Genomic DNA, 25,826 nt, shown 5'->3' with positions numbered 1-25,826 from the left:
AAGTTCTGGATATGGTTGGTGGTGATGTTTGCACAACAATGTGAAGATACTTAAATGTCATTGAACTGTGCACCTAAAAATGGTGAATTTTATGCATAAATCACCATGATAAATGCAACCCTCAAAATGTGTGCCTCGTCCCCACACCAGTTTAAGTCAGAGTCTCTCTGGGACAAGGCCCAGATATCTAATGATCTTAACTTCCCATCTGTTCCTAATGGACTCTCAGGGTGCAGAACTCCAGATCTGGGACTCCGATTTCTGGAACTCACCAGAAGTCCCCGAGTTGTCACAGGTCCTCACTCTCTTGTGCAAACAAGGTGCCTGAAGCAAGTCCTCCTCGTTACTGATCCTCCGAGGCTATTGCTGACTAAGGTGGCTCAGCTCCAGGAATTAATGAAAGGCTCCAAAAGCAAAAAGTTCTGTGGAATCCTGGGTATTTCTCTGTCTTGGAATTGTCCGCACACACCTAACCCCCCTTGGTCGTCCAGGAAGAGGACAATCATTACTGCAGTGATGATTTCAAAGCAAAAATAGAAGTTTCCAGTGAAACCTATGGTTCACACCACTGATGGAGACCCTCAGTACATATCTCTTAAATAAATATGTCAGACTTCTTTAAGCTGCAGCTCAACTTTGGGGTGATTCTTAGCAGTGGGAAAACAAAGAGGGCTTATTGTAATGGAGATGAATAGTTCTGGGTCTTTAGCTGAGCTGCAAGGATTCTTGAGCACCTTCTCTGGGCCTGCCCCAGGCTAGCTCAGAGAACTCCAAGATGCCCTCGAGGCACGAACATTCTGCAGGGCAACTTCCATGTCCGTACCTCTATTTAATCCATACAGATACCTTGAGCTCCTACCCTATGCCAGACACTGCTCAAAGAGCAAAAGAGGCAACATTTAAATATTTAACAAGTTTGGCACAAACACAGAATCAGAAAGGAAGTTCCTCTGAGCCCAGTAATAACCTATAACATGCTGGATTATGGAGATACGGAGGAGGGGCGGGATAGACAGGACATTGGGGAAAGGAGACAAAGCTTAGTGCAACCTTTTAATAGGGAAAGCTCTACCTGTAGGTATCGGTTGAATGACAGGCTTGGCCTGGGCATAGAGGTGGTCCATTCCATCAAAGTCCCTGACCTCAGGGACTGCCCTTCTCATGCAGAAACAGGTGAACTTTTTTTATAAATGACCAAATAGCAAATATTTGAGGCCTAACAAGCCCTACAGTCTCTGTCCCAACTATTTAATCAAAATAGTCACAGACAATAGTAAACAGATGGATGTGGCTATGTTCCAAGCAAACTTTTATAAAAAGAGGCAGAGGACTGGGTTGGGCTCATGGGTCCTAGTTTGCATAGTTGGTGCTAGTGGACAAGACAGATGTCCCCCTTCATCCTATCATCCTACAAACGTGTGCCAAGCATATTCTACGTGGCCAATGTTCCTCTGGGCACTGGTATATGGTGCTAAACAAATTAGACAACGGGTTCCTGCCCACATAGTCATAATATTCCCATGGGAGAGACAAAATCAATCCTTTTAGTAGTCTCTGGGACATGCTAAGATGAAAGCAATCAGGAAATACAGAGAGGGTGGTTGACTCTACCTTGGAGTTGAGGGGAGGCTTTTCCCAGAGGACTTGCAAACCATGCTGTGTGCTCCTCAGCCCAGAGCTGAGAGGAGCAGAGTCACCGAGACCTCCTAGAGACGTTTGATCAGGACAGCCTGCGAATCCTCAGGCCTTGTGGGTGTGTGATGTCACCAGCTCTTCCCTTGTGTCCCCCAGTCTCTGAACAGCTACAACGAAGGAGACTTGGAAGGAGCCAGGCGGCTGGGGAGGAATGCCAAGTGGGTGGCCATCGCATCCATCGTCATCGGCCTTCTGATCATCGGCATCTCTTGTGCTGTGCACTTCTCGAGGAAGTAAGTAGGCCTTCTGAATCCCTCCCCGTGGGAACGCCTCCTCCTGACTGCCCACTGGCACCTGCTAGGATGGGTTAGGGTCCGCTTCAGTAACAAACAACTCAAAACAAACGGCATTTCCTATCTGCTTCATGTGACCCCGGACCATGTTGTCAGGAGGAGGTCTCTCCTCGACACAGTCATTCAGGGCCCCAGGATGACCCAGCTCCACCACCCTGCAGCTATCCTACCTAGAAAAGTGGGTGACTGGATTCAGCTTGTCATGACCACTGTCTTTTTGAATTGTAACCACCACGATTGCCCAGAATAATGCTAGTCGTTTGTCCTGCATAATTTCCCAGCAACTATAAATAGACAAAACCATCGGAGTGGTATGTGGGAGCTTTAAAACCAGATTCTGGCTCCAAGGATGCACCTGAATCTTCGATCTTAAGATAAACCAGATACATTCTAGCCAGGTAGGAGTCCGTTTTGTCCTAACCCATACACCCTCTTTCTGACCAAATTGTGAGAATTCAACTCTCTTGCTGCCACCCCGGATGATGCTTCCATCAGCAAGAACCCTAATAAATTTCACCCTTTGCAATCCCAGCCTCTCTCTTGAGTCTCACCACATCTTGGGGTGGGTCCTCGTCCACTAGAACTGGGTTTTTCTAGAACAAGGGGTCGACAACCATTATCTACAAAGGGCTAGGTATTAAATATTGTAGGCCTGGCAGGCTTTATGGTCCCAGTCACTGTCTCGGACACAACTATTTGAGTCTGCCACCCTAACACAAGAGGAGCCTTGGGCAATATGCAAATGAGCAAGTGCAGTATGCAAATGAGTGAGTGGCTGTGTTCCACTACAATTTTATTTATGAAAATAAGATATCTTGTCTGTGGTCCTCTGATCTAGAACATGGTGTATCCTCAGGCTGAGACAGGGAGAAGGAGGAGGATCAGAGAACCTCATGTGGACTTTTCATGGCAGAAGTCCGGGAGTCACAAATGTCACTCAGGCTCACCATTAGACGAAGAAAACCAGTCACACAGTCCCATCTAACCGTGACAGGGTGGGAAATGCCTGGGAGTTCATGGTGTATTTAGGAGTGCTCCTTGATCTGCATTACCACATGATCTGTAAGATGATTTCCTGTGTGATGTGGCCTTAAACTAGCCCAGTGATTCTTAGTTTAAGGGCCAGAAGAACCACGTGTGGTTTGGGTATCAGGGATGAGCCCTGATCTCATAAAGAGACGGAGGCTGTTAATTGGGACACGTTTCTTCTGATTTCTTCAATGAGCTGAGCTAAGCTCCATCTGCTAGAATCAATGACTCTTTCCACTAGAGCTCTGAAAGAGGACGAGGGGGTATGATGGACAACCCAGACCCAAAAATTACAAGTCCACATCCATCTGTGTCTAGCGGGGTAAATTCTGGTGATACAGATAAGAACGCCGAGAAATTCTTTAAGTTTCTGCCGGAGAGGTACAACTATGTCTTCCTATATCCTTGACCCCATGCACTTTGCCCCTTGAGCTGGGCAGGGCGATTCCTTGGCTCAGTTGACTAGAGAAGCTCATCTGGGTGGGTGAGGGAGGAAGTAGGCATCCTTCATCCCGCCAGATCAGCCAGCTTGACCTTGGCAACCAAGAGAGCAGCGGATATCACAGTGGACCAACTTCCTATCGGACATGCCAGAACTAGGAGCAGTCAGTGGCCAGATGGAGGGGGTGACGTCAAGACAGAAACTGTCCCAAGTGAAAAAATAGGTGGCTCTGCCCCCAAAAGGGAGAAAAGGACATGGACACAGGAAGCTCAAGGCTTCTTGCTTTGATGGCACGGATGTCAATAGGGTCTAATTGATTGAAAGTTTATGATATGGGCCCATGAAGAGGAAGACGGTTGGGAAACAGTTGTGGACCCTCCTGACTTTATCCTTTAAAGAAGGCACAACATGCTGTGTGTGTGTGTGTGTGTGTATGCACATGCACACGCGTGCATCATGGAGTACAGGATCAGTGGTGCAGATCAGCCTGATCCCAGGCCCTCTCTTAGCATTGACTCACCTTCAGCCATTTGTTTAACTTCTCCTAACCTCGGTTTCCTCATCTGCCTAATGGGGGTTGTAATAGTACCCATTTAATTTCATAAAACTATTGTAAAAGTTAATTAGATTGACCCACAGAATTTGTGGAGTTTGCTGTCTGTTTCTTAAGTGGTACACTAAAAATGCTGACCATTCATGAAGCCCATTATTACTACTGTCACCAACATTATGGATAATGAGGACCCCAGGATATAAAATGCCATTAAATAGAGTTCAAGGCTCTGTATCTGTGACTCACACTCAAAGGACGGTGTTCCCAGGGAATGAGACCAAGTCTTGGCTAAACTCCTGAGGATTAGGGAAATACTCACTGCCCAGATCAGAGCGTGAGCTAAGAGGGTTATAATAATAGCAATCCACACTGGTATTGACCTTGTCATTTGTCAGACACCATTCCAAACACTTACATAGATTAATCCTTGTTGAAGCCTCACAGCAATCCAAAGAGGTAGGTATTATTATCCCCATTTTTCAGAGAAGGAAACTGAGGCTCAGAGATGAAGGGATTTGTGTAAATTTCCATAGCTAATTAGTGGGAAACAGGATGTGAGTGTGTTAGGGCTTGAGTGTGTGTTCTTCATGCTGTTCTTTACCACAACTGCACACGACCTCCACAACAATGTGACCCTTCTGGTATGCACAGAAACGAAGGCAGTACTTAGCACTTGCCTTAGAACTAATGCCAGCACCCCTTTACAAGGGGATGGGGTTAGGGTTTCCCACTACAAAACATGTGAGGACCCAGGCCAAGGGTCACCAAGTCCAAGTACTGCAGGACTCAGGCAGGGAGCCTATGTGAATGAAGGAGCCTGGTCATGGGGCAATAGGGAGTGGTGGGGACTGTGGTTGATTGGTTTAAAGAGAACAGCTACCACTCTGCCCCAATTTTACCACTTAGCACTTAAGGCCCCATTTTTCAAGAGGTGTTAGAGATCTGGGCTTTTGTATAAGCTCTTCTGATTTTTGGATGTTGACTGAAAATTCATAGTGTTACAGCCTGGGTACTAACTACTTTGTATTTAGTTGGCAATCGGTGGTGGACAATTTGGCTTTCAAAGATTAGTTACCTTGAGACATTGTCTAAGAAGTTTTGTAAGGGGCACGGAAGTCTTCCTAGATAGGGACGGTCTTCGTTCCTCTTATGTTTCTTTCTGGATGTGTATATACTTGTGATTGAAGCTTGCTTACTTAGGAATACAAAGTATGAGAGAGGGTGATTTCTCATTCCTTCTTCCTAAGGGGCAGTGTCTCCCAATGGTTAGAGCCTAGACTTTAGCATCAGTTTTAGCAAGATTCAAATCCTAGTTCCAACGCACAGACCATATGAGCAAGTTATTAAATTCTCTATGACTCTATTTCCCTATTAAATAAAAACAGAATTATTTCCCTATCTATAAATTCAGATTCCTTTTTATGGTTCTGGGGATTAAACCCAGGGTGCTCTACTACTGAGATATATTCCCAGTTCCTTTTTTTGTTTTGTTTTCATTTTGAGACAGAATCTCACTAAGTTGCTGAGGCTGGCCTTGAACTTGCGATCTTCCAGTCTCAGCCTCCAGAGTCAGTGGGATTACAGGTGTGCACCACCTCAGATTCCTTTTAAATATTTTTCCCTCCATGTTATCAAAGAGAACAACAAAAAAAGTTTCCAGAGTTAGAATCCCATGGAGAAACTCGAATTTAAAGTGTTTGTCATGTGTGTGCAAGAGAGAGACACACACAGAAAAGAGAGACTGACACAGGGAGAAGAGGCAGAAAGAGTAGGAGGGAGCGGGAGTAAAAGAATGAGCCAGACAAATAAAGGAAAAAATGACAGAGAAAGACAATAAGGAACTAATTCTTAGAAAATGAAATCAATTCTATTTTCCTATAAAGATCAAAAAAATATAGCCAATTTCTCAATAATCCTTTGGAATAAAAATTCCCCAGCCCTAGTTTACTAGAAGAACTGAATGGCAATGCATAGCCACTAAGGAAGAGTTCCCAACCCTTACACTGCAGAAGAATGATCTGGAAGGTTTAGAAGTCCTCATCCAAACCCACCTTCAAAAGATTCCAGCTCAGCCAGGCGCAGTGGCCCACGCCTGTCATCCCAGCAGCTCAGGAGGCTGAGGCAGGAGGATCGCGAGTTCAAAGCCAGCCTCAGCAACAGCAAGGCCCTAAGCAACTCAGTGAGACCCTGTCTCTAAATAGAATACAAAATAGGGCTGGGGGTGTGGCTCAGGGGTTGAGTGCCCCTGAGTTCAATCCCTGGTACCCCGCCCCAACACCAAAAAAAGAAAATTCCAGCTCACTAAGATAAGACGTGAATCCCAAGAATCCGCATCTTTTCAGCTCTTCACACCACCCTGGAGATTCAGACACTGGTAGTTAGCAGAACCCTCTTTGCCAAGTCCTAGCAAATTTCCTCTCCCACACCCAAAAGGAAGACCACACCTACGACAGTAGCTGTTAACACTGGGGTCAGTTTTCATTTACATCAGCAAACTCATCCTCCCAATTTGTTCCAAGTCATTGCCAAGGACGGGGAATAGGGTTACTGCCGAGCAGATGTCCCCAGAGGAGTTTCTGTTGGAACAACCTAAAGGTAGCAAGGACTTCCAGAGAGGGCTGGGGAAATCTGACTTCAAAGGACACCAATTCCCAGATATGGTGGCTCGTGCCTATAATCCCAGTTACTCAGAGGCTGAGGCCGGAGGCTAGCATGTTTGAGGCCAGCCTGGACAAATTATGAGGCCCTATCTCAGAAAAACAAAAGGTAAGAGAGAAAGAAAGGAAGGAAGGAAGGAAGGAAGGAAGGAAGGAAGGAAGGAAGGAAAGAAAATTTTTAAAAAATTTAAAAAGATACCAAGTCTGGAGATCAGATAAAGCCATAAATGTGTGTCTAAGTTTCAATCAAAAATGTAAACTGCCTTTTAGTCCTTGCCTTTCAAAATATTTGTCTTTTTCCTCAATGTCCCACCTGTTGAAGAACAGATTGAAATCCCAAGTGGTTGAAATTCCAGGGAGTAGCTTTCTTGGAATAGCCTCAGATCCTGATAGTCTTTACCCAAATTCATCAGAAGGTCTTATTCATTCTAATTTTACAGGATATCTGCGTCAGCCATGTGGTAATTGGGCAAAGAAAGATAGGATTTGATGTGATCCAATTCGTAAGATCTGAGAATCACTTGAGTCAAAATGTTCAATAAGTTTGATTTTAACACTGTGTTGACAGAAATGTACTGGTCCAAACGGAATCAGAAACTTGGAGTCTCCCCCAAATCAGAAAAAAAAAAATCTGCTCTTGAGTTGCTGGGGAGAGTGAAATGATGAATCACACAGGTGAAGTGTCCACCTACGGTGGCCCTGTCTTTTACCAGTCTTAATGAATTCCGATGCCCATCCTAAACCAGCGCACTGCAGGAGTTAGGGTCAGATCCCACCAGCTGATGCTCATTCTCGCGAGACTTCCCCTATGTCAGATGCCAATCATAAGCCCCAGACTATGACCTGTGCTTCGGACCAATCAGGTATAAATCAGGAGTTTCTCAAACCCCGTCTTCAGGTTCTGTTAACTTGCTGGGAGGATTCACAGAATTCAGGGAAACACTTACTTATGTTTACTCATTTATTATAAAGTACATCCCAAGGATGTAGATGAACATCAGAAGAAATGCATAGGGCACGGGATGCAGGAAGGGGTACAGAGGTTCCATCCTTCTCTGAGCCCGCACCCTCCAGGCACACATCCAGCAGTGCGGGACCTAATAGAAACCTGTCTCTGGAGAGTTTTATGGAAGCTTCACTATGTAGGCATGATTGATTGCATCATGGGCCTTGATGGTCAATTAACCCTTCATCCCTTTACCCCCTCCCTGGAAGTTGGGGTGAGGAGGTCAGGCTGAATGTTCCAAACTTCTAACCCTATGCTGTGTTCCCCTGGCAACCAGCCCCCATCCGAGTCTACCCAGCACCCACCGAGAGTCACTTTTTAGGACAAAAGATGCTCCTGTTGCCCAGAAAACTCTAAGGGCTCTAGAAACTCTGTGTCAGAAACTTGAGTCAAAGAGCAAATATTGGAACAGAAGATTCTCTTAGCACCCGGATCTACAAGAGTATTGGGAACTTTGTCTTAGGATCCAGAATTAGGGACCAAATATTTAGTCTTTATTGTCTCACACTATGACACCTAAGCTGCCTGCTAGAATCCTCTGTTCTTGTTCTTTTCCTGGGAAGTTAATGGTTTCCTCTTCCTCCTTCCTTGTGGACATGTTCCTGGTCACTTGTCTTGATGTCCTATGAAATTCACTGGGACTTCCTTAGTGGCATAGCCAGTTAACCATGACCAAGTTTGGGTGCAAGGGAGACAAGTGTTCTCAGCCATAAGTATGATACACTCAGATGACCCAGTGATCATCTGGGAGTGTACAGTGGAGCTGTGTCTTTTTGAAGGTGTCTTAAGTCCTGAAACCATGTTCCAGGCTCTTGACCATGGAGTAGAGTGGCAGCGAGAATCTCCTCCTCCATTGGAAGGTTTTTGTTTTTGTTGGGGGGTTGGGGGCCGCGGGTGTTTTTGGTTGTTGTTTTTGTTTTTGTATTGAGGATTGAACCCAAGGGCACTTTACCACTGAGCCACATCCCCAGCCCTTTTTAATGTTTTTATTTGGAAACAGCTCTCTTTTAAGTTGCTTGGAGCCTCGCTAAGTTGCTGAGGCTGACTATGAACTTGCAATCCTGATGCCTCAGCCTCCCACGTCACTGGGATTACAGGTCTATCTATGCCACACCATGCCCAGTGCTTTTTTTCTTTTTGAGTGACATAAATAGTTGATTTGCCATAAGTTAAATGCATATACAAGGTGAGCCACTGAACTCGCATCTCTGAGTGATCTCAGAGATATCTAAATAGCCAGGTACACATCCAACCATGCATTAAAAGTGCTCGCATGTTATTCTTCACCTTAGGAGCTTTTATGTTCCAAGGTTTCTATTAAGGAAGAACTTGACCTTTGGGGAGGGCTAAGGGTCCCAAGATTGTGTCCCATTAATAGGGACATGGAGTGAGGAGCTATTAATCCATTCTTCACCAGGAAAGCATCTCTCTTATAAACACACTGACATGAATGCAGTTCTCTGGCCTCAAAACATCCTATCTAGATGGGAGGGAAGTATGTCAAGGTAGGCCTAAAGCAAGAACGTGGCCTTTTTGCAAAAAAAAAAAAAAAAACATAAATCAAATCCATCTTCTTTCCTGTACTATGGGCGAGGGCAAGGTTTCCCGGGAGTTGTTTCTACCCAGATGTGTCTTTGGAGAATTTTTGTGATTCCGTAATGAAAAATGAGGATATCACCCATTTCCCCAGGTCAGAAGGGACTTTGTTGGCTCAGATAAGTTGAGGGAGAGATAAGTCAGAAATAAGTTGCCATCAGAGAATGGATTTTTTAAATGTGAGGGGCACATAAGCTTATGGGATGTTGGGGAAGAAATCAGAATAAACATGAAAAAAGATGGTCCCCCTCACGAGCCAGCGGGGAAGCACAAATTCAAGCAATAATGAAATACTGTGTGATTTTGTCTGCCAGATTGAAACAATTAAAAAGATGGATAATATCTGTGTTGGCAGGGTGCAAAAAAATGGATACAATACCATTGGTGGAGGAGTAAATGGGATAGTCTCTGGCAAGTCAACTTGGATGTGTAGTCAGCACTCTGTATCCATAGGTTTCACACCTGTGGATTCTACCAACTACAAATTTGGGGAGGGGGAATTGCATCTATCTTAAAAATGTACAGATTTTTTTTGTCATTGATCCCTAAACAATAAAATATAACAACGATTTACACAGGATCTACATTGCATTAGGGATTATGAGTGGTCTAGAGAGGATCTAGGATGTGCAAAAGGGCTATGCAGATACTCTGCCATTTTATATACAGAACATGAGCTTCTGTGGACTTGGGTGGCCAGGGTGGGTCCTGGAACCAATCCTCCTTGGATTCCAAAGGACAATGATACTTATTAAACTTTAAAATCCACATGCCTGCCAACCCAGCAATTCCACTTCTCAAAATCCACCCTGGATACAGGTGCACACAAATGCACGTGAAACAGTAATTCTGCACCCCGGCTACACATCAGAATCACCTGGGGGGCTTTTTAAAAATTCTGAAGCCCAGAGCCCACCCTAGGGGAAATTTTATTAGAATCTCCCGTGATAGGAACGGGCACCAGCAGGTTTTAGGCTCACCAAGGAATTCTAACGTGCAGCCTGTGTTATGAAACATAGATATGCAATGAGTTCACGGCAGCTTGGTTTGAAATAAGGGAAACCTTGAAACAATCTAAATGTCCATCCATCGGAAGTTTATGTAAGTAGCAGCTTATTCTCAGGATGGGATACTACACTGCATTTAAACATGAAAACATCTGTCCTACTACAACTTTACAAGGCCCTGCACGATCGGTTTGCTGCCTCTCTGACCCATCTCGTGGCACTCTCCCCATCATGCCATAGTGGATTCTTCTGTTGGAGGAGTGCAAATATGTTCCTGCCCCAGGGTCTTTGCACTTGCCCTTGCCTCAACCTGAAACTCTGTTTATTCATATCCATGCAGCACATACCATCTCTTCCTCAGATGCTTGCTCAGCTATTACCTTAGCTTTATCCAATTTTACTTTTCTTCCTAGCATTTACCACTCCCTGGTTCCCCATACTGGGATGAAAAACCCAGGAAAGTGTTCATTTCTGTCATTTCCCATAATTATAGACCACAGCCCTTAAGGATGCCTACTTTGAAGCTAGAGCGCTAGAGCGCTAGAGTTTCAATCCAGGGTCCTTGGGCACGTCTTTTAACCCATCTGTGCCTCAGTTTTCTCTTGCATAAAATGGGGATAATAACAGTACCTACCTTCTGGAGCTGGAAAGATTCAATTGCATAAATCACTGTCTGACACTCTCTACTGTGTGATTGTCAGGTATTAAAAGGGTCAGTAGGGGCTGGGGTTGTGATTCAGTGGGAGAACATGAGGCCATGGGTGTGATCTTCAGCACCACATAAAAATAAAGGTACTGTGTCCACCCACTACTAATATATATATATATATANCAACCTCCCGACCAGTTTTTCTTTTATATATATATATATATATATATATATATATATATATATATATATATATATATTTTATTTAATATATTATATTAATAATATATTATATTATTTAATATATTTATATTATTTAATATGTTATATTTATATAATTTAATATTATATTAATAATATAATATATTATTTAATTTTTAAATATATATATTTAAAAAAGAATCACCAGTACTGAAAGTGATGCCCATCATGTAATTGTTTATCGAATAAATTAACAAGTAAACAAAAAAAATTGCAGAAAAACATACAGTAAGCCCTCCATTTCTGTGGGCTCTGCATCTGACTATTCAACCAACAGCAGGGGAAACAAATTACTTTTTAAATTGCATCTGTACTGAACATGCATAGACTTTTTTCTTGTTATTATTCCCTAAACAAAACAGTGTAACAACTACTTACACGGCAGTTACATTGTACTAGATAGTATAAGTAACCCGCAGATGATTGAAAGTATGTTAGGATGTTCCATTTTCTATAAAAGACTTGAGCATCTGTGGATTTTTATATCCTTGGGAGTCTGGAACCAACCCTCCAAGGATACTGAGGGACAACTGTATACAGCATGAGCCCATTAAGTAAACACACACACACACACAAAATGAATATATAATTTCCAACTGCATATTTCTGGATTTAAATGCAGAGGGAAAAAAATGGCTGTAGAGGCACGCAGAAGTTCTAGCAGCACCACTCTCCATTGGAAAGGAGAATGGGATTCAGACATGCTAGAGGCATTTGGTGGCATCTGTGTCATTCAGCTTTTTCCATGTGCCACGTGGACCATAAAATAGACTTTCCAAATGTTAAATATTTCTCAAAAGGAATCCTCTGCTCAGGGTCCAAAGCACGCAGACCTGCTTGTCCTTCTCAGCATCTGTTTACCCAGAATAATCTCCCTTAAGTAAGGCAGACGGCAAGCCAAGGAAGCCAGCCACCGAGGCTCGGGCGCTGTGGGTCTGCCTGTCTGTGTGTCTCACTGTCTGTCTGTACCTCACAGCTCCTGAGAAGCCTGCTGCAGCCGCCAGCGTGGAGGATGGTCCTCATCTGCACACCCCCCTTCCCCAAAGACACTGAGGGATGGATCCCCGACTTTGGACTGTGAGATCCTTTCCTCCAGGACTCTCCAGAGGCAGGTCCCTGGCCAACCAACAACAAAAGTCCAAGATTCAGCAACCCAAGCAGCACGGCCACATCAGCCAATGTCCCTGATTAGTATATAAAGAAGAGGAAGAAGAAGAAAAGAAGGCTCCCATTCTGAGTGGAGCCAAGCTTTGTGTCCATGCCTCCTCCCTCAAGATGATCTCCAGATGTCTCCTTTCACGGGGTGGGGAGGTCTGAACTGGGGGGAGTAGGAAGTTTCCAGAAAGCGCGGTGGATGCTGGGGCCTCTGCGGCATGTTTAAAGTTGTCTAATGCAGTTGAATTGTGTGTGTTTGTTCTTTCATTTTTTTTAGAGGTGGCAGGCAAGCTCTTTGGTTGTCCCGAACGCCACCCAGCTATGCCACCCCCTCGTATTTCTTTTCTGTCCGCAAACCCCTAAGGTGGGAATGCGCTGGCTTTGTTTTGTTTGTTTATCTATTTATTTATTTTGAGACAGGGTCTCACTGAGTCGCTGAGGGCCCCATAAGTTGCTGAGGCTGGCTTTGAACTTGCGATCCTCCTGCCTCAGCCTCCCGAGTCTCTGGGATGACAGGCGTGGGCCACCGCACCCAGCTTGGGACTGGCTTTGTGACACAATGATTCTGCCTGTTGGAACACGCTAACGGTGTCTTGCAGAGAGAAGGAGTGTACCACGGGTGGCGCCCAGGCTGGTTTCCAAGCAGTTGATAGACATACTGTTAAGTAATATTGCATCACAGAGAATGTTTCCCCTTTTCTCTTCTTTCTCAATCTGATACAGCCAGGAGCAAGTCTCAATTTTGTGCCAGTGGGTCCTTGACACCTTCCTGACCCTATGGTTCTTTGTGCTTTTTAACAAAGAAGGAGCTGCCCTTGGGGTTCGGTCTGCTATCTAGATGGAACTCAATGGTATTGTTTTATTTTCATGTTATATATTTTATTTACTATCTTCCATTTGTGGCTCTGCAGAGATGGATGTGTTATGTCATTTCTGTTCAAATAAATTCATATTTATAGATATGTAGCAAATTTCAAAAATGAACATTAGAAACCCTGTGATAATGAGTTTTCCAGAGCAGAAGAAAAAGCAGTGAATTTTCATGGAAATAATAAGAAACTAAAAGTCAAACTATATCTGTTCCAGTGCCTTTTTTTTTTCTTCTTGCCACTAACTAGCTATGCAAGCTGATGTCAGGCAAGTTTCTTAGGTTCTCTCTGCCTCCAGTTTCTTCCTCTGGAAAATGCAGGTAAGAACACCTGCCTACTTACCTCACCGTGTTATGAAAATCAATTGTCACAATAGGTGTGTTCCCCGGGGGGAATGCTAAGTGTTTTACCAATACGAGTCATGATTCTTAGATGACTGTGAATCTCAGGCATTGGTTAAAATACTGAGCCCTGGCAAAAATAAATAAATAAAAGTGAATGGACACCCATTTCTACCCGTCATCCCACCCACATGCTCATTATGAGCCAGCTCGGGTCCCCGGAGGACGCTGCATCAGGGACACGGGTTCTCGGCACACAGGGACGCACCATTCCAGGAGATCGGATGCTCATTTCTGTTTGTAATATCTGGTTGTTTGTTTGTATGTGTTCGGGTCCCTGGTCTTTTCCTCAAATTCAATGAAAAGTGTTGCTGAGAGGCAGAATAAAAACGGTTTTAAGTAAAGCGTGTTTATCACAGTGAGTGAATTATGTTTCCTTGGGACTTCTGGAGACTTCCAGAACCAAAATGTGGCTCCCCCACCCCAGTGTCCTTCCATAGAGAAGGCCACAGAGAGGCCAAGAGACGGGGGCTGAACGAGGCATCCATGCTCAGATAACTTAGGGCATAAAATGGCCCTGGGGTCCATCTTTTTACTGGTGCATGATAGTTGTACATCATGGGGGGATTTGTTACATATTCACACATGCACACTATATGATGTATCGTGCTTTGGCCAATATCACTCCCAGCACTTCCTTATCCCCTCCCCTCCTCCCTCCCCCATCCCTTTCCTCTATTTTACTGATCACCTTTGATCTTCATGAGACACCCCCACCCCCACCTTTCATTTCCTTCCTCCTCTCTAGCTTCCACCTAAGAGAGAAAAACCCATGACCCTTGACCTTCTGAGTTTGGCTTATTCCCCTTAACATAACAGTCTCAGGTTCCATCCAATTTTTCTGCAAATGACATCATTTCATTTTTCTTTATGGCTGGATAAAACTCCATTGTGTGTATATATACCAGATGTATTTGATCCATTCATCGGTTGATGGACACCTAGGCTGACTCCATAGTGTGGCTATTGTGAATCGTGCTGCTACGAACTGGGGTGTGCGTGGATTGCTCTAGTATGCCGACTTTAATTCTTCAGGCTAAATACCGAGGAGTGGGATAGCATATATACATGGTTGTAGATGGACACGATACCATCTTTATTTATTTATTTTTGTGTGGTGCTGAGGATCAAACCCAGTGCCTCACATGTGCTAGGCAAGTGGCTCTAACACGGAGCTACAGCCCCAGCCTGAGTTTACTATTTACATAACTGAAAATTCTGGGAGAATAGCTTCAGGTATGGCTAGATCTGGGTGCTCACTGTTAATAACAGCTCTTCCCTGTGCAATTCTCAGTCCCAGCCTAATGAGTTGGTTTGGGTTTCACGGCAACGAGATGGCTGCCCATAGATTTGAACTTCTTCCTACCCACTTAGGAGCACCTGTGGAAATAAAACATTCCTTTAGTAACTACAGGAAGAAAAATCTGGTTTCATCCAAAATATTGCACAATTCATCTGAGATAGGAACAGCCATGTGGTCCCCATACCAATACAAATCGCTGCTGTGGCCAGGGGGTACTCAGCACCCTGTTTGTCCATTCCCATGGACAGTGGTCAAGCCCTGGAGCTGAGTGCGAGGCTAGCCCAATGCAATCTTTACGGATTGAAGGTGTGGGCAGGGTGGTTTCCCAGAAGAGAACCAAAGTGCTTTTACCAGAAGGAAGGACAGATCCTGGCAGAAAAACAACCACTGTCCACATGAACCATTCTGCTCCCAACTACGCCTTCCACCCACAGGACTCTAGGGATCTAGTGGCTTTTCCATGTCCCTCTTGTGTAATCACTGTCCTCTGTCTCCTCCTCCGACCAACATTTGTGGGGCACCTGCTCAGTCACAGAAGCTGGGGGAGGCTTTGGAAATTTCAGTACCACGAAGAGGGACCCCTGGAGAGGCTGCCCACGGTCTAAAGAGGGGGAACAGGCACACACACACCATCTGAAGGCCACACCAAAATGACAGGACAGGATGACCAGAGTACCACACAGTCACTTTGCAAGACAGAGCACCAGCAGTAGGTGAGGGGGGGGGGAAGGTTCAGGAAACAAATGCCCATCTCACTGCCTTTGGTTGGCATCCCCAGGCTTGGAGAGCTGCAGCTCTTGAGGCTGCCCCGTCTGTGCCCACAAGTTATGGGCAGAAGCAGATGCAGACATAAAATCGCTGGCCTCAGCTCCTGGATCAGCAAATTATCTTTGGCCTACAGGAAGACAGCTGCATTCAGCAGAACGGCACCACGCATGAATCTTGATACATAACCCTAGATCCCGGCTTCTAAATATAAAAGACAGCTTAGGGCCACTGGTTACCTACCCTCCCCCCCCCCCNCCCCCCCCCCCCCCCCAAGGAAAAAAAAGAAAAGAAAAAGAAAGAAAGAAAAATCTTCTAAAATAGCATCCACATTTGTAAAGTTACCACCAACCCTTAAAAAATACTCACGGACATGGAATATTTGAGCCTGGGCATTATCCTTGGAATCAGATCCCTGAACCCAGACATTTTTTCATTTCGGTTTTGAAATAAATCCCTTAACAGGCAAATACGCTGCTCAGGCACTGCCTCTCATCGCTGGAGAAGCCTCAGAAAGAAGGAATTCTCTTTGCAATAGATGGATCCGTTGCAGCAGAGAGTCATTATCAGAGGTCCGAAGAGGGACATTGGAAGTTCCCTCTCTGCGTTGCTTGCGTGGGGCATCTGCAAGTCATCTGAGGTACCCGCTCCCGTCCTCGGAGGAGCGCCCAGCAGGTCGGCAGGACCCAGGACAAAATGTTCACCTCTTCCTGCCTAAGTGCCGACCTGCCCAGGTCTCACCCACACACCGGTCCACTGGCAAGCACTGCTATTTGTTCCCAAGCTGTCATCTCCTGACACTGCCACCACATGTTCATCTCTGCCTCCTCCCTGAAGGTGACATGGAATCCCATGAATGGGAACCGGTTGTGCTTTGGAGTGATGTATTGGGGGGGAAACTCATAAGAAGTCCAGTCCTGCCACAGCCTGGTGAACGGCATGGAAGAGAAGCCAACACAAATATGTCTTGAACCATTGCCAAAGCTTATCTAAACTATGACAGTAGCCTCCTACTCGGGCTCCTGTGTCTTCGTATCAGATTGATGGTGTTACGAATATTACATAATGATAGCTCAAATTTATTATCTTACAGTTCTGGAGGTCAGAAGTTTCAAGTGGATCCCAGTGGGCCAAAATCAAGATGGCGGCAGGGCTGGAGTCCTTTCTGGAGGCTCTCTGGGAGAATCCCCTTTCTTACCTTTTCTATCTTCTAGAGACTGCCTGTATTCCATGGCTCATGACCCCCTTCCATCTTCAAGGTCAGCAATGGCCACTTAGCTGTCACACCACACCTCTCTTGTTCTGACACCTTTCTCTCCCACTTCCTTATTTAAAGACCCCTGACATTACACTGGGCCCATCTTGGATAACCCAGCAGGATCTCCATATTTAAGGTCTGCTAATTAGCAATCTGAATCCCATCTGTTCCCTTAATTCTCTCTTGCTACGTAACCTAGTATATTCACAGTTTTCAGAAATTCGTATGGGGCTGTCTTTGGAAGACCATTGTTCTACCTAACCCATTCTGTGTTCCCATTCATGCTCCATGCAACAGCCGAGGTGACCTCAAAACCTAAGTGGAGGGACAGGGGCTGTAGCTCAATGGTAAAGCGCTTGCCTCTCATGTGTGAGGCACTGGGTTCCATCCTCAGCACCACATAAAAATAAATAAAGATACTGTGTGTCCACCTACAACTAAAAATATATATTTTTTTTAAAAAAAAAAAAAACCTAAGTGGAATCCCATCATTCCTCTGCTGAAACCTGACCCACCCAACCAAAAATCTCCCATGCAATCACCACAGCCCATGAAGCCCTACATGGTGAGTCCCATGGCCGCTTCTCAGATCTCCTCCCCTACTCCGTACTCCGCCTCACCCCTCTGCTACAGCCACACCTGGCCTTCTTGCCACCCCCCCCAATCATGCCAAAATCATTTTTGCCTCAAGGCAAAAAAATGTGTTTCCTCTACCCAGAACACCCTCCCCAGGGTTTCACGTGGCTGCTCTTCCTTATGCCCCAGACCTCAGCCTCTCAGAGAAGCCAGCCTAAGCTTCTAACTAGAGCAGCCACCCATCCCTAGTCACCTGCCGTCACATCACCCTGCTTTATCTTCTTCATGGGACGACCTGTAATTTAATAAATTACTACCTGTAATTTTCTTATTTATTCAACCACACATTCATTCTCTTCTTTATTGTTTTACCTGCTGGTTGTCCATCTCCTCCCCCAGGCTGTCAGCATCCCAAGGGCAGAGACTTTGCCCGTCCCATTCACTGAGCACCTAGAACAGGGCATGGCATAAGGCAGATCCGGGTACCTATTTGCTGAATGAGTGAAAGTTCTTCTTCCCATGGGCCCCTTCATCTGGCTAACGCCCATTTCTGGGTGTCAGATGCAAGGCCTCCCTCTGTCTCATGTTAAGTACCTCTTCAGAGAAGCCTTCTTGGACATGCCAACCCTTCAAGGACGGGGGGGTCTCCCGTTTGCATGCTCACGTGGTGCTGTAGTTACCCTTTGAGATCTTATCATCACAGTATCGGGGTACACTTGGTGTGATTACCACTTAATATCTGGCTTCCCAACTGAGTTGGGGGTCCCATGAGGGTAGGGATGGTGTCCATCTTGTTCACCTCTAAGTCCCTGAAACCTAGGCGGGTACCTGACATGAAGAAGGTTTTCCACAGTTATCTGTTGAGTGCATGGATGGATGGACGGATGGATAGATAAAGCTAACCAAGGTATTGGATGAAAATTCTGCAACCCCCAAACATTCTCACATATTCCTTTACCACCGATCATGAGGAGTTAATAAAAGAAAGAGATGATGAAGCACCTATAGCAAAAAGTTATTTCAAGATAGGGACCCAAAAGAACCCAGACCCTCTGGGTGATCTGTCCCCAAGGCCTCCTCTGAGGCTGGGCTGCCCTCTGCTGGTAGCAACGGAGAAAGGCACTTGAATGAAGGGCTCTTCTTTACCTTAGGTATCCTCTGAGTTCTTGGAATCTGGTTTAGAAACACGCTTGGGATGTAGGTCAGTGACAGAGCTCATGCTTAGTATGCCCTTTGATCCCCAGCACCACCACCCAAACAAAACAACAACAAAGTAACACTGAAACAGAAGCTGAACTAATGCGTTGTTTTTTGTTTTGTTTTATTGCAGTGAGTGTTGGGGACCTGAACCCAGTGCCTCAGGACTGCCAGGCAAGCAGCTATACCGCTGACTACACCCCCCTACACACAGCTAACGCTTTTTAGATCTTATGTCAGGCACTGTTCTAAGCACTTTGTGCTGCACATACATTTAACCTTCACAAGAACCCACCTGCGGCAGGTATTACGTACTTACCTGTAGGCACTAGAACAAAGCCCTGAAGTACAGTCAGCCGCTTTTGAACTAGATATTTGACGGATCACTGGGGTAATTTTCGGGCTAGCTCACTTTAAGATAAGGCTCAGGCCTAAATTTCACAAGAGTGATGCAGAGATAACTATTCACATCTCTGCTCCTTAGAAATACCCAAAGCAGACAAGACAATCAAATGCCTGGTGACTAAGAAAGACAGAGGCCGGATCAGTAGGGCTTGTTATTTAGCTCCAGACTCGATTCTAAGTTTATCTTTATTGGCTCCAAAGAAGTCATTTAGCCATTTAAAATAAATACTGGATAACAAATAACAAATACTATGGCTTGCTGTCTGTAGGGTACTGTGCTAATTCTTGACATGTATTCTCACTCAATTATCATTAGCATATATATATATATATAATTTTTTCTAGCTAGCAACCATATGTGTGTGTGTGATTTTTTTTCCTAGCTAGTCTACATTAGTTCTCTTTAAAAATTTTGTTCTTTTTTAGATATACTTGACAGTATTTTGACATACTGTACATACACGGAGTATAACTTATTCTAATTAAGATCCCATTCTTGTGGTTATATATGATATGGAGTCACACTGGTCGTGTATTTATTTATGGACATAGGAAAGTTAGGTTTGATTTATTCTACTGTCTTTCCTATTCCCATCCCCTCTCCTTCCCTTCATTCCCTTTTGTCTAATCCAGTGGACTTCCATTCTTCCCTCCACTCCCCCCTTATTGTGTACTAGTGTCTGCATTTCAGAGAGAACATTTGGACATTGGATTTTGGAGATTGGCTTATTTCACTTAGCAGGATAGTCTCCAGATCCATCCACTTACTGGCAAAAGTCATAAAGCCAATCTTTTTTATGGTTGAGTAATATTTCATTGTGTATAAATACCATACTTTCTTTATCCATTCATCTGTTGAAGGGCACCTAGGCTGGCTCCATAGATTAACTATTGTGAATTGAGCTGCTATAAACATTGATGTGGCTGTATCACTACAGTGTGCTGATTTCTAATCCTTTGGGTATTATATCAAGGAGTGGTATATCCTGGGTCAAATGGTGGTTCCATTCCAAGTTTTCTGAGGAATTGCCATACAGTTTTCCAGAGTGGTTGTACCAATTTGCAGTCCCACCAGCAATGTAGGAGTGTATCTTTTCCCCCACATCCTCATCCATATTTATCATTACTTGTATTCTTGAAAATTGCCATTCTGACTGGATGAGATGAAATCTCAGTGTACTTTAATTTGCAATTTATCTAATTGCTAGAGATGTTGAACATTTTTTCATATATTTGTTGGCCATTCATATTTCTTCTTCTGTGAAGTGACTTTTCCTTTGCCCATCTATTGATTGAGCAACCCTAGATTCAAGGACACTCAGCTCTCAGTACCTGTGGGGAATTAGTTCCAGGGTCCCCCCTCCCCAGCCAGGATACCAAGGTTTGCAGATGCTCAAATGGTTTATACAAAATGGCATAGTATTTGCACAGAAGCAACACATCTTCCCTTATACTTTAATCATCTCTAGATTACTTATCTTACCTAATACAGTGTAAATGCTTTATAAATACTTGTCATACTGTATTGCCTAGGGAATAGTGAAAAAGAGAAAATAAATCTCTATATGTTCAGTACCAGACACAATTTTTTTATCCCAAATATTTTTAATCCAAGGTTGGTTGAATTCCCAGATATGGAACCAACAGATACAAGGGGCCAACCGAGCTACTATTAACTCTTCTTGACCTCTGAAGAAACTAATGCACAAAGGAATTCAGTAATTTGTCCAAGGTCACACAGTTGAAAAGCTAAATAACTGGAGCCCAGGCCACGCAATTCTAAACTCCACGTTCTTAATCATTACACTTGACTAATTCCCGTAAAATTATAAACTGAGTCTCACAGTTTAGTTCGTAACTAAGCCAAACTAGGAAAATGACTTTTTTGCACATGACAGGATGAAATGACCTATTAATCACCTGTTACCCATTTTCCATAATTAGATGCAAACTTGACATAAATTTGTGTGAGCTGAACTTTTGGGATAGATTTGCATTCATTACAATACATTTTCTGTTCAGAATCTTATCAACTGTTAAGAAGCACCGAGGTCTGACCTCTATGTCTAAAACATATTTTCTATGCACGGATAATTAATATTCAACAAGGAAGGAAAAAACCCAACATCCTTATTGATTATGACTATGACCTCATCTGAGTATGAGTCAGGACGATTTTGGTTGCAAGCAACAGAAAATCCAACTGACTTAGTACGAGAAACATGAGAGAAGTTACTGGTTCTGAGACTGGAAAATTTCAGACAAAAACAACCTTCAAGGTTAGCTGATCCAGCACATCACAGTAAGCTCTGTCTCTGTTTATTTTGGATTCTCTCAGCTCTGTTCTCGGTCATGTGTATTCCTGGTTCTCAGATTGACTTCCTTCATGAGAGGAGGCTCTCGGGCTCCTGCCTTCTCCATCCACGTCCCAGGAGAAGGAAGGCCTCTCTATACAGACCTGCAGACAAAATGTATTCTGCATTCTCCAGTCAACGGACTCAACTTTGGACTCAAGCCCATTCCGGAATAATTCCTGTAGCAAAAGGAGTGGAAGTATCCAGTCAGGACCTGCCTGCGGAATTTCTCAGTAAATTGTAGCTTTCAATTTTTATCTTAAGAAGATGAGAAGTGCCTACCTGGGTGAAGTCTCAGCAATGAAGATGACCAACAGTGAAAACTTAGTCCCCCTCACTCACAAATCAACAAATGCATAAATGCACAGGAAAATATCGAGGTTCCGTTTTACTTAGCATCAATGAGGGTGTGAGAGCCAGAGGCCCCAAATCGCATCGTGGTGATCTTCTTTGGAAAGAAATTTAACAATTTCTACAAATTTTGGAAGGTGTGTATACTCTTGGATCTAGTGATTCTATTTTCGTTAGGAATTATCCCCACGATTTTAATCGTAGGATATGTGAATGGGGCAGGTTGCGTGGATACACGATGTCAGTATTATTTATAAAAGTGCAAAACAGAATATAGAACTGCCCATCCAGAGAGACCAATCAGTCTTCTGGCTTCTCACTGGAAATAAAAATAAGAATGCAGGAAACCACACCAAAGCAAGATGTGGCTTAGTGAATGACTACCCGGCAGATATTTTAACAACTACCACTCAGGCCGAGAAATAAAATTTTGTCAGACACCCCAGAAGTCACAAAATGAGACTGTTTACAAATTAAGATCTCTACCCCAAGGGTGGATACTTCTGAAATTCACAAGTCTCTATTTTTATAGCCAGCTGAATTCTTACAGTCAGTCCAGTGCCCAGATTCTATGATATTGTAAGATTTGTCATATCAATTATCGCATGATAAACTGTCCCATGAATTCCCAGTGACTTGTAACAAAATCCAAAATTCTCACTGTGGACATCAAGACCCCACTGGGTCAAGCCTGTCCTCCTACTTTCCAGTACACTCCAGCCATCATACAAATTGCCTTTGTTTCTCCAGCCCATGAAGTCCAGGCCCACCCCAGGGCCTTTGCATTGGTGCTTTCCCTCTACCTAAAATATTCCTCCCAAACTCTTCTCTAGTCTGACTCCTTCCTGTCATGCCCTGATTCCAGCCTGAGACCAGTGTGGGTCCATGATGCCTCTAATACAGCAATGCCCTAACATTTGAACCCTCCTGGCAAGTGTCTTCACAACCCCTGAGACGTTGTGGTCTGACACCCACATCATCCGAGAATCAGAGAAAGCAGAGGCATTTCTGACACCAGGGAGAGTCGTGAACTATTGTCACGCAAAGATAAATAACACAAAAAATGATCCAAAGGGGACCCCTCCGAACTTAACTCATGCAACAGGAGGTCTGACCTCTCTGTGATCTTCAACATGGGGCCAATAGCTGATATCGATGTTCGTTTCTCTGTTCCAGGAAATTTTAATACGAAATGATAAGACTTTCCCATCAGTGGTTACAGGGACCTCTTATCCTCGAGTTTATCTCTTTGCAATCGCCCTGAGAGGATGTCAAAGTCAGTTTGAGGACACAATAGAGCTCTGTAAGTCAGACCGACCATCCCAATCATATCTTCTAAATTCGGTGAAAATTCATTGGTCTGCTTTCACATGAGGCAATAATAAATAGACAAAAATGATAAAACAAAAAAAAAATTCTGAGCTCGATAAAAGACTAAAAGGTCCCTTTTGAAAGTAGAAACAGCTGCGATGACAGTGTGGTTTTCCAGAATGTAACTGTGTGTATCGTGTTGTGGAGCAGTGCCATATATACCAAGGACCTCTGACTCCTCTGTTCAGTTGTTTCTGTCAGAGAAGGACCAGGACCATTGCCAGTCCACATGGTGCATTTGTACCGATTAGAAAGAGGTACCCATTCCTCCAGATAGCACAGCCTGGAGACTGGACCTCAGAGGAAATCAGCACTTAACCTGTCTCCTCCATATGGCATCCCCGGGGAGAGTGCACCTGCATAACCCCAATAACCGGGTGTCCCAGCATCTTCAGGATATTGGTTATGGTGTTTGGCATCAAGGGTTCATGCTTCACTGTTATCCCTGGTCACTGTTAGCTAAGAAAGGCGAGGTCTTAAAACTATCTTTAAGCATCAAAGCATCTGCCTCGCTCAGATACGGAGTCAACCCTCCAATGTTCTTTCTTATCTCTCAAGTTGTTTGGGAGAAAACCCCAAGCTCACGGCTTCCTCAGTGACTTTGTGAGCAAGTCAGGACTGCTATTAGAAAAACAGCCCAGAGATTGTATTCTGGGTCTTTGGCAATCGCTTGGCTTATCCAATGTAGCCAGCACATTCAACATTTCTGAATATATTGAGAAAATTTAGGCTGTCAATAATCAGCTCCAAGATTCCTGATTCCTGTCCCCTTCCTTGACCTGGCTTATATGCCTTCTGGTCGTCTTTAGAATCCCACGCCTCCCTATTGTCTTCTTGAAGATCTGTTGCCACCTTTGCTTTATGGATTCCTCTGGGTTTGGAACCACGTTTTATTTATTCTTGTTCACATCGTCACAGTAGAGAAATTTTCACACAGTACAGAAACATGTAAACTAAAACGTGAAAGTCCCCCTTCTTTCAGCTCCTGTTTCCAATCCCACTCCTCTCACCTGGGGACCACTAATAAGAGTGTCTTGTATCCTTCCAGAACTTTCCATTTGCAAGTATGACGCTAATAAAAATGCTAACTATTATTGAATGTTTACCAAGAGTCAGATGCTGCGCTAAGCACTCTTCATGCAGGTTCCCAAGTAATTCACAAAACAAGCCTATAAGATAGGTGTTGTCTTCATGCCCCATTTCACAGTAGAAACAGCTGTGATGACAGTTGCTAAGTGGTACAGCCAAAATTGGAACTTAGGTGGGATGAGTCCATGCTTTTAACTTCTGTACCTGTCACTTACTTTTGAAGACTGCAATGTCATAGACCCTTCTCCACAGTTACCCATGTAATTCTATGTGTTCCTTTTCAACTCTGCTCCATATTCTATAAAATTTATTCAGCCATTCTCCTACTTCTGAACTTATAGGGTGTTGCATTTTTTTCATTTTATTATTTTATGAAATCTAAGATTGCTTTGACGGTAAGAGGCACCCAATTTCAGAAGGATTAAAATATTTTAAAATGTGCATTTTAGAATTAAAATATTATGGTCTTGGAGGGAGTGCTGTAAATGAACATGCTTGTATATATAATTTTTCATGTGTGTATTTCCGTAGAAGTTTCCTAGAAGTAATATTGTGCATAAAAATGAAGATGCATTTTTTATTTTGATAGATACTGTTGAATTCCCTCCAGGAGACCATATGTTAGTCATCTGTGTTCCCGCTTGCTTAGCAAACTGTCTGGTACACTGTAGGTATTAAATAAATAAAACGTTCAGCAGATGAAATGCAGAGGATGGCCCAGGGGAAAAAAAAAACAGTATTTTTGTGGAACACACAAAAGCAAAACAGAATAACAAATATATGACAATGACAGCGAGGAAGATTAGATTATTTTAGTATCCTAAGTGTAAGCTTCTTGCTGAAGCATGGGCCACAGTAAATGACAAACGCTAATGCGTTTTGTGCAGAATGTCGTGTCCAAAGTGATTATGAGAGAGCTTGAAAAATAACTTATCAGAAGGTGGTGTGCTCAGTTGAATAAAAATACACTGCTAACTCCAGTGTTTTAAAAGCCTCAAGCTAAGGGTTGTAAGACATTTCTAGAGATCTTAGGGTCTCCCTATTTTTCTTTTTCAGATCATGCAATACTACCTGCCTGTCCCCAGGCCCCCAACCCTGATCTCCAGAGAGGATGGTTCTGTGGTTTGGAGTAAAGGGCTGCATTGTGAACGAGCACTCCAGATGATGCTAATGCACTCTAAAGCGTGAGAGCATTAAGAAGAGGGCTTGCTTAATTCGATTTGCACTTTAGAAAGATGCCTTTGGCTGTCCAGTGTGCAATCAACTGGAAGTGGACACAATCACCTACAGGAATCGCCACTCCACCCCGAGCATGGGGCGCATACCCTAGGGCCGGCGCATGCTAGCGCCTCCTGCTGGCCCTCCCCAACCTCGTCTTGGGCGCGGCCCTGAGCGACAGACTGCGACTGCGCACTCTGAAGCCTGCTGAGGCTTTCCCCGGAGCTCCTGCGACCGCGCCAACCCAGACCGGAAGCGGAAGTGAGGTCGAGTGAGCCCATCGCGCCCCCCATCCTCTCGCTATGGGTTGGGCCTCCTCTAAGAGT

General features: G+C 44.1%; 1 protein-coding gene across 1 annotated transcript in view; it reads left to right on the top strand.

Annotated features, from left to right (window-relative positions):
- Tmem233 (transmembrane protein 233) overlaps window positions 1-13,957 on the top strand; it is a 36,676-nt gene extending 22,719 nt beyond the window's left edge. Inside the window, exons 2-3 of the mRNA XM_015505148.2 lie at window positions 1,792-1,928; window positions 12,165-13,957. Of these exons, the coding sequence (XP_015360634.1) occupies window positions 1,792-1,928; window positions 12,165-12,171 (144 nt within the window). The 3' untranslated portion in view covers window positions 12,172-13,957. The remainder of the gene's footprint in view (window positions 1-1,791; window positions 1,929-12,164) is intronic.
- The last annotated feature ends 11,869 nt before the right edge of the window (window positions 13,958-25,826 follow it).

This window comes from Marmota marmota, unplaced genomic scaffold, assembly GCF_001458135.2.
Source record: "Marmota marmota marmota unplaced genomic scaffold, marMar, whole genome shotgun sequence".
In the NCBI taxonomy this organism is placed as follows: Eukaryota; Metazoa; Chordata; class Mammalia; order Rodentia; family Sciuridae; genus Marmota; species Marmota marmota.
The sequence above is the reverse complement of the archived record's forward strand: the minus strand, read 5'-3'. Positions and strand labels throughout refer to the sequence as shown.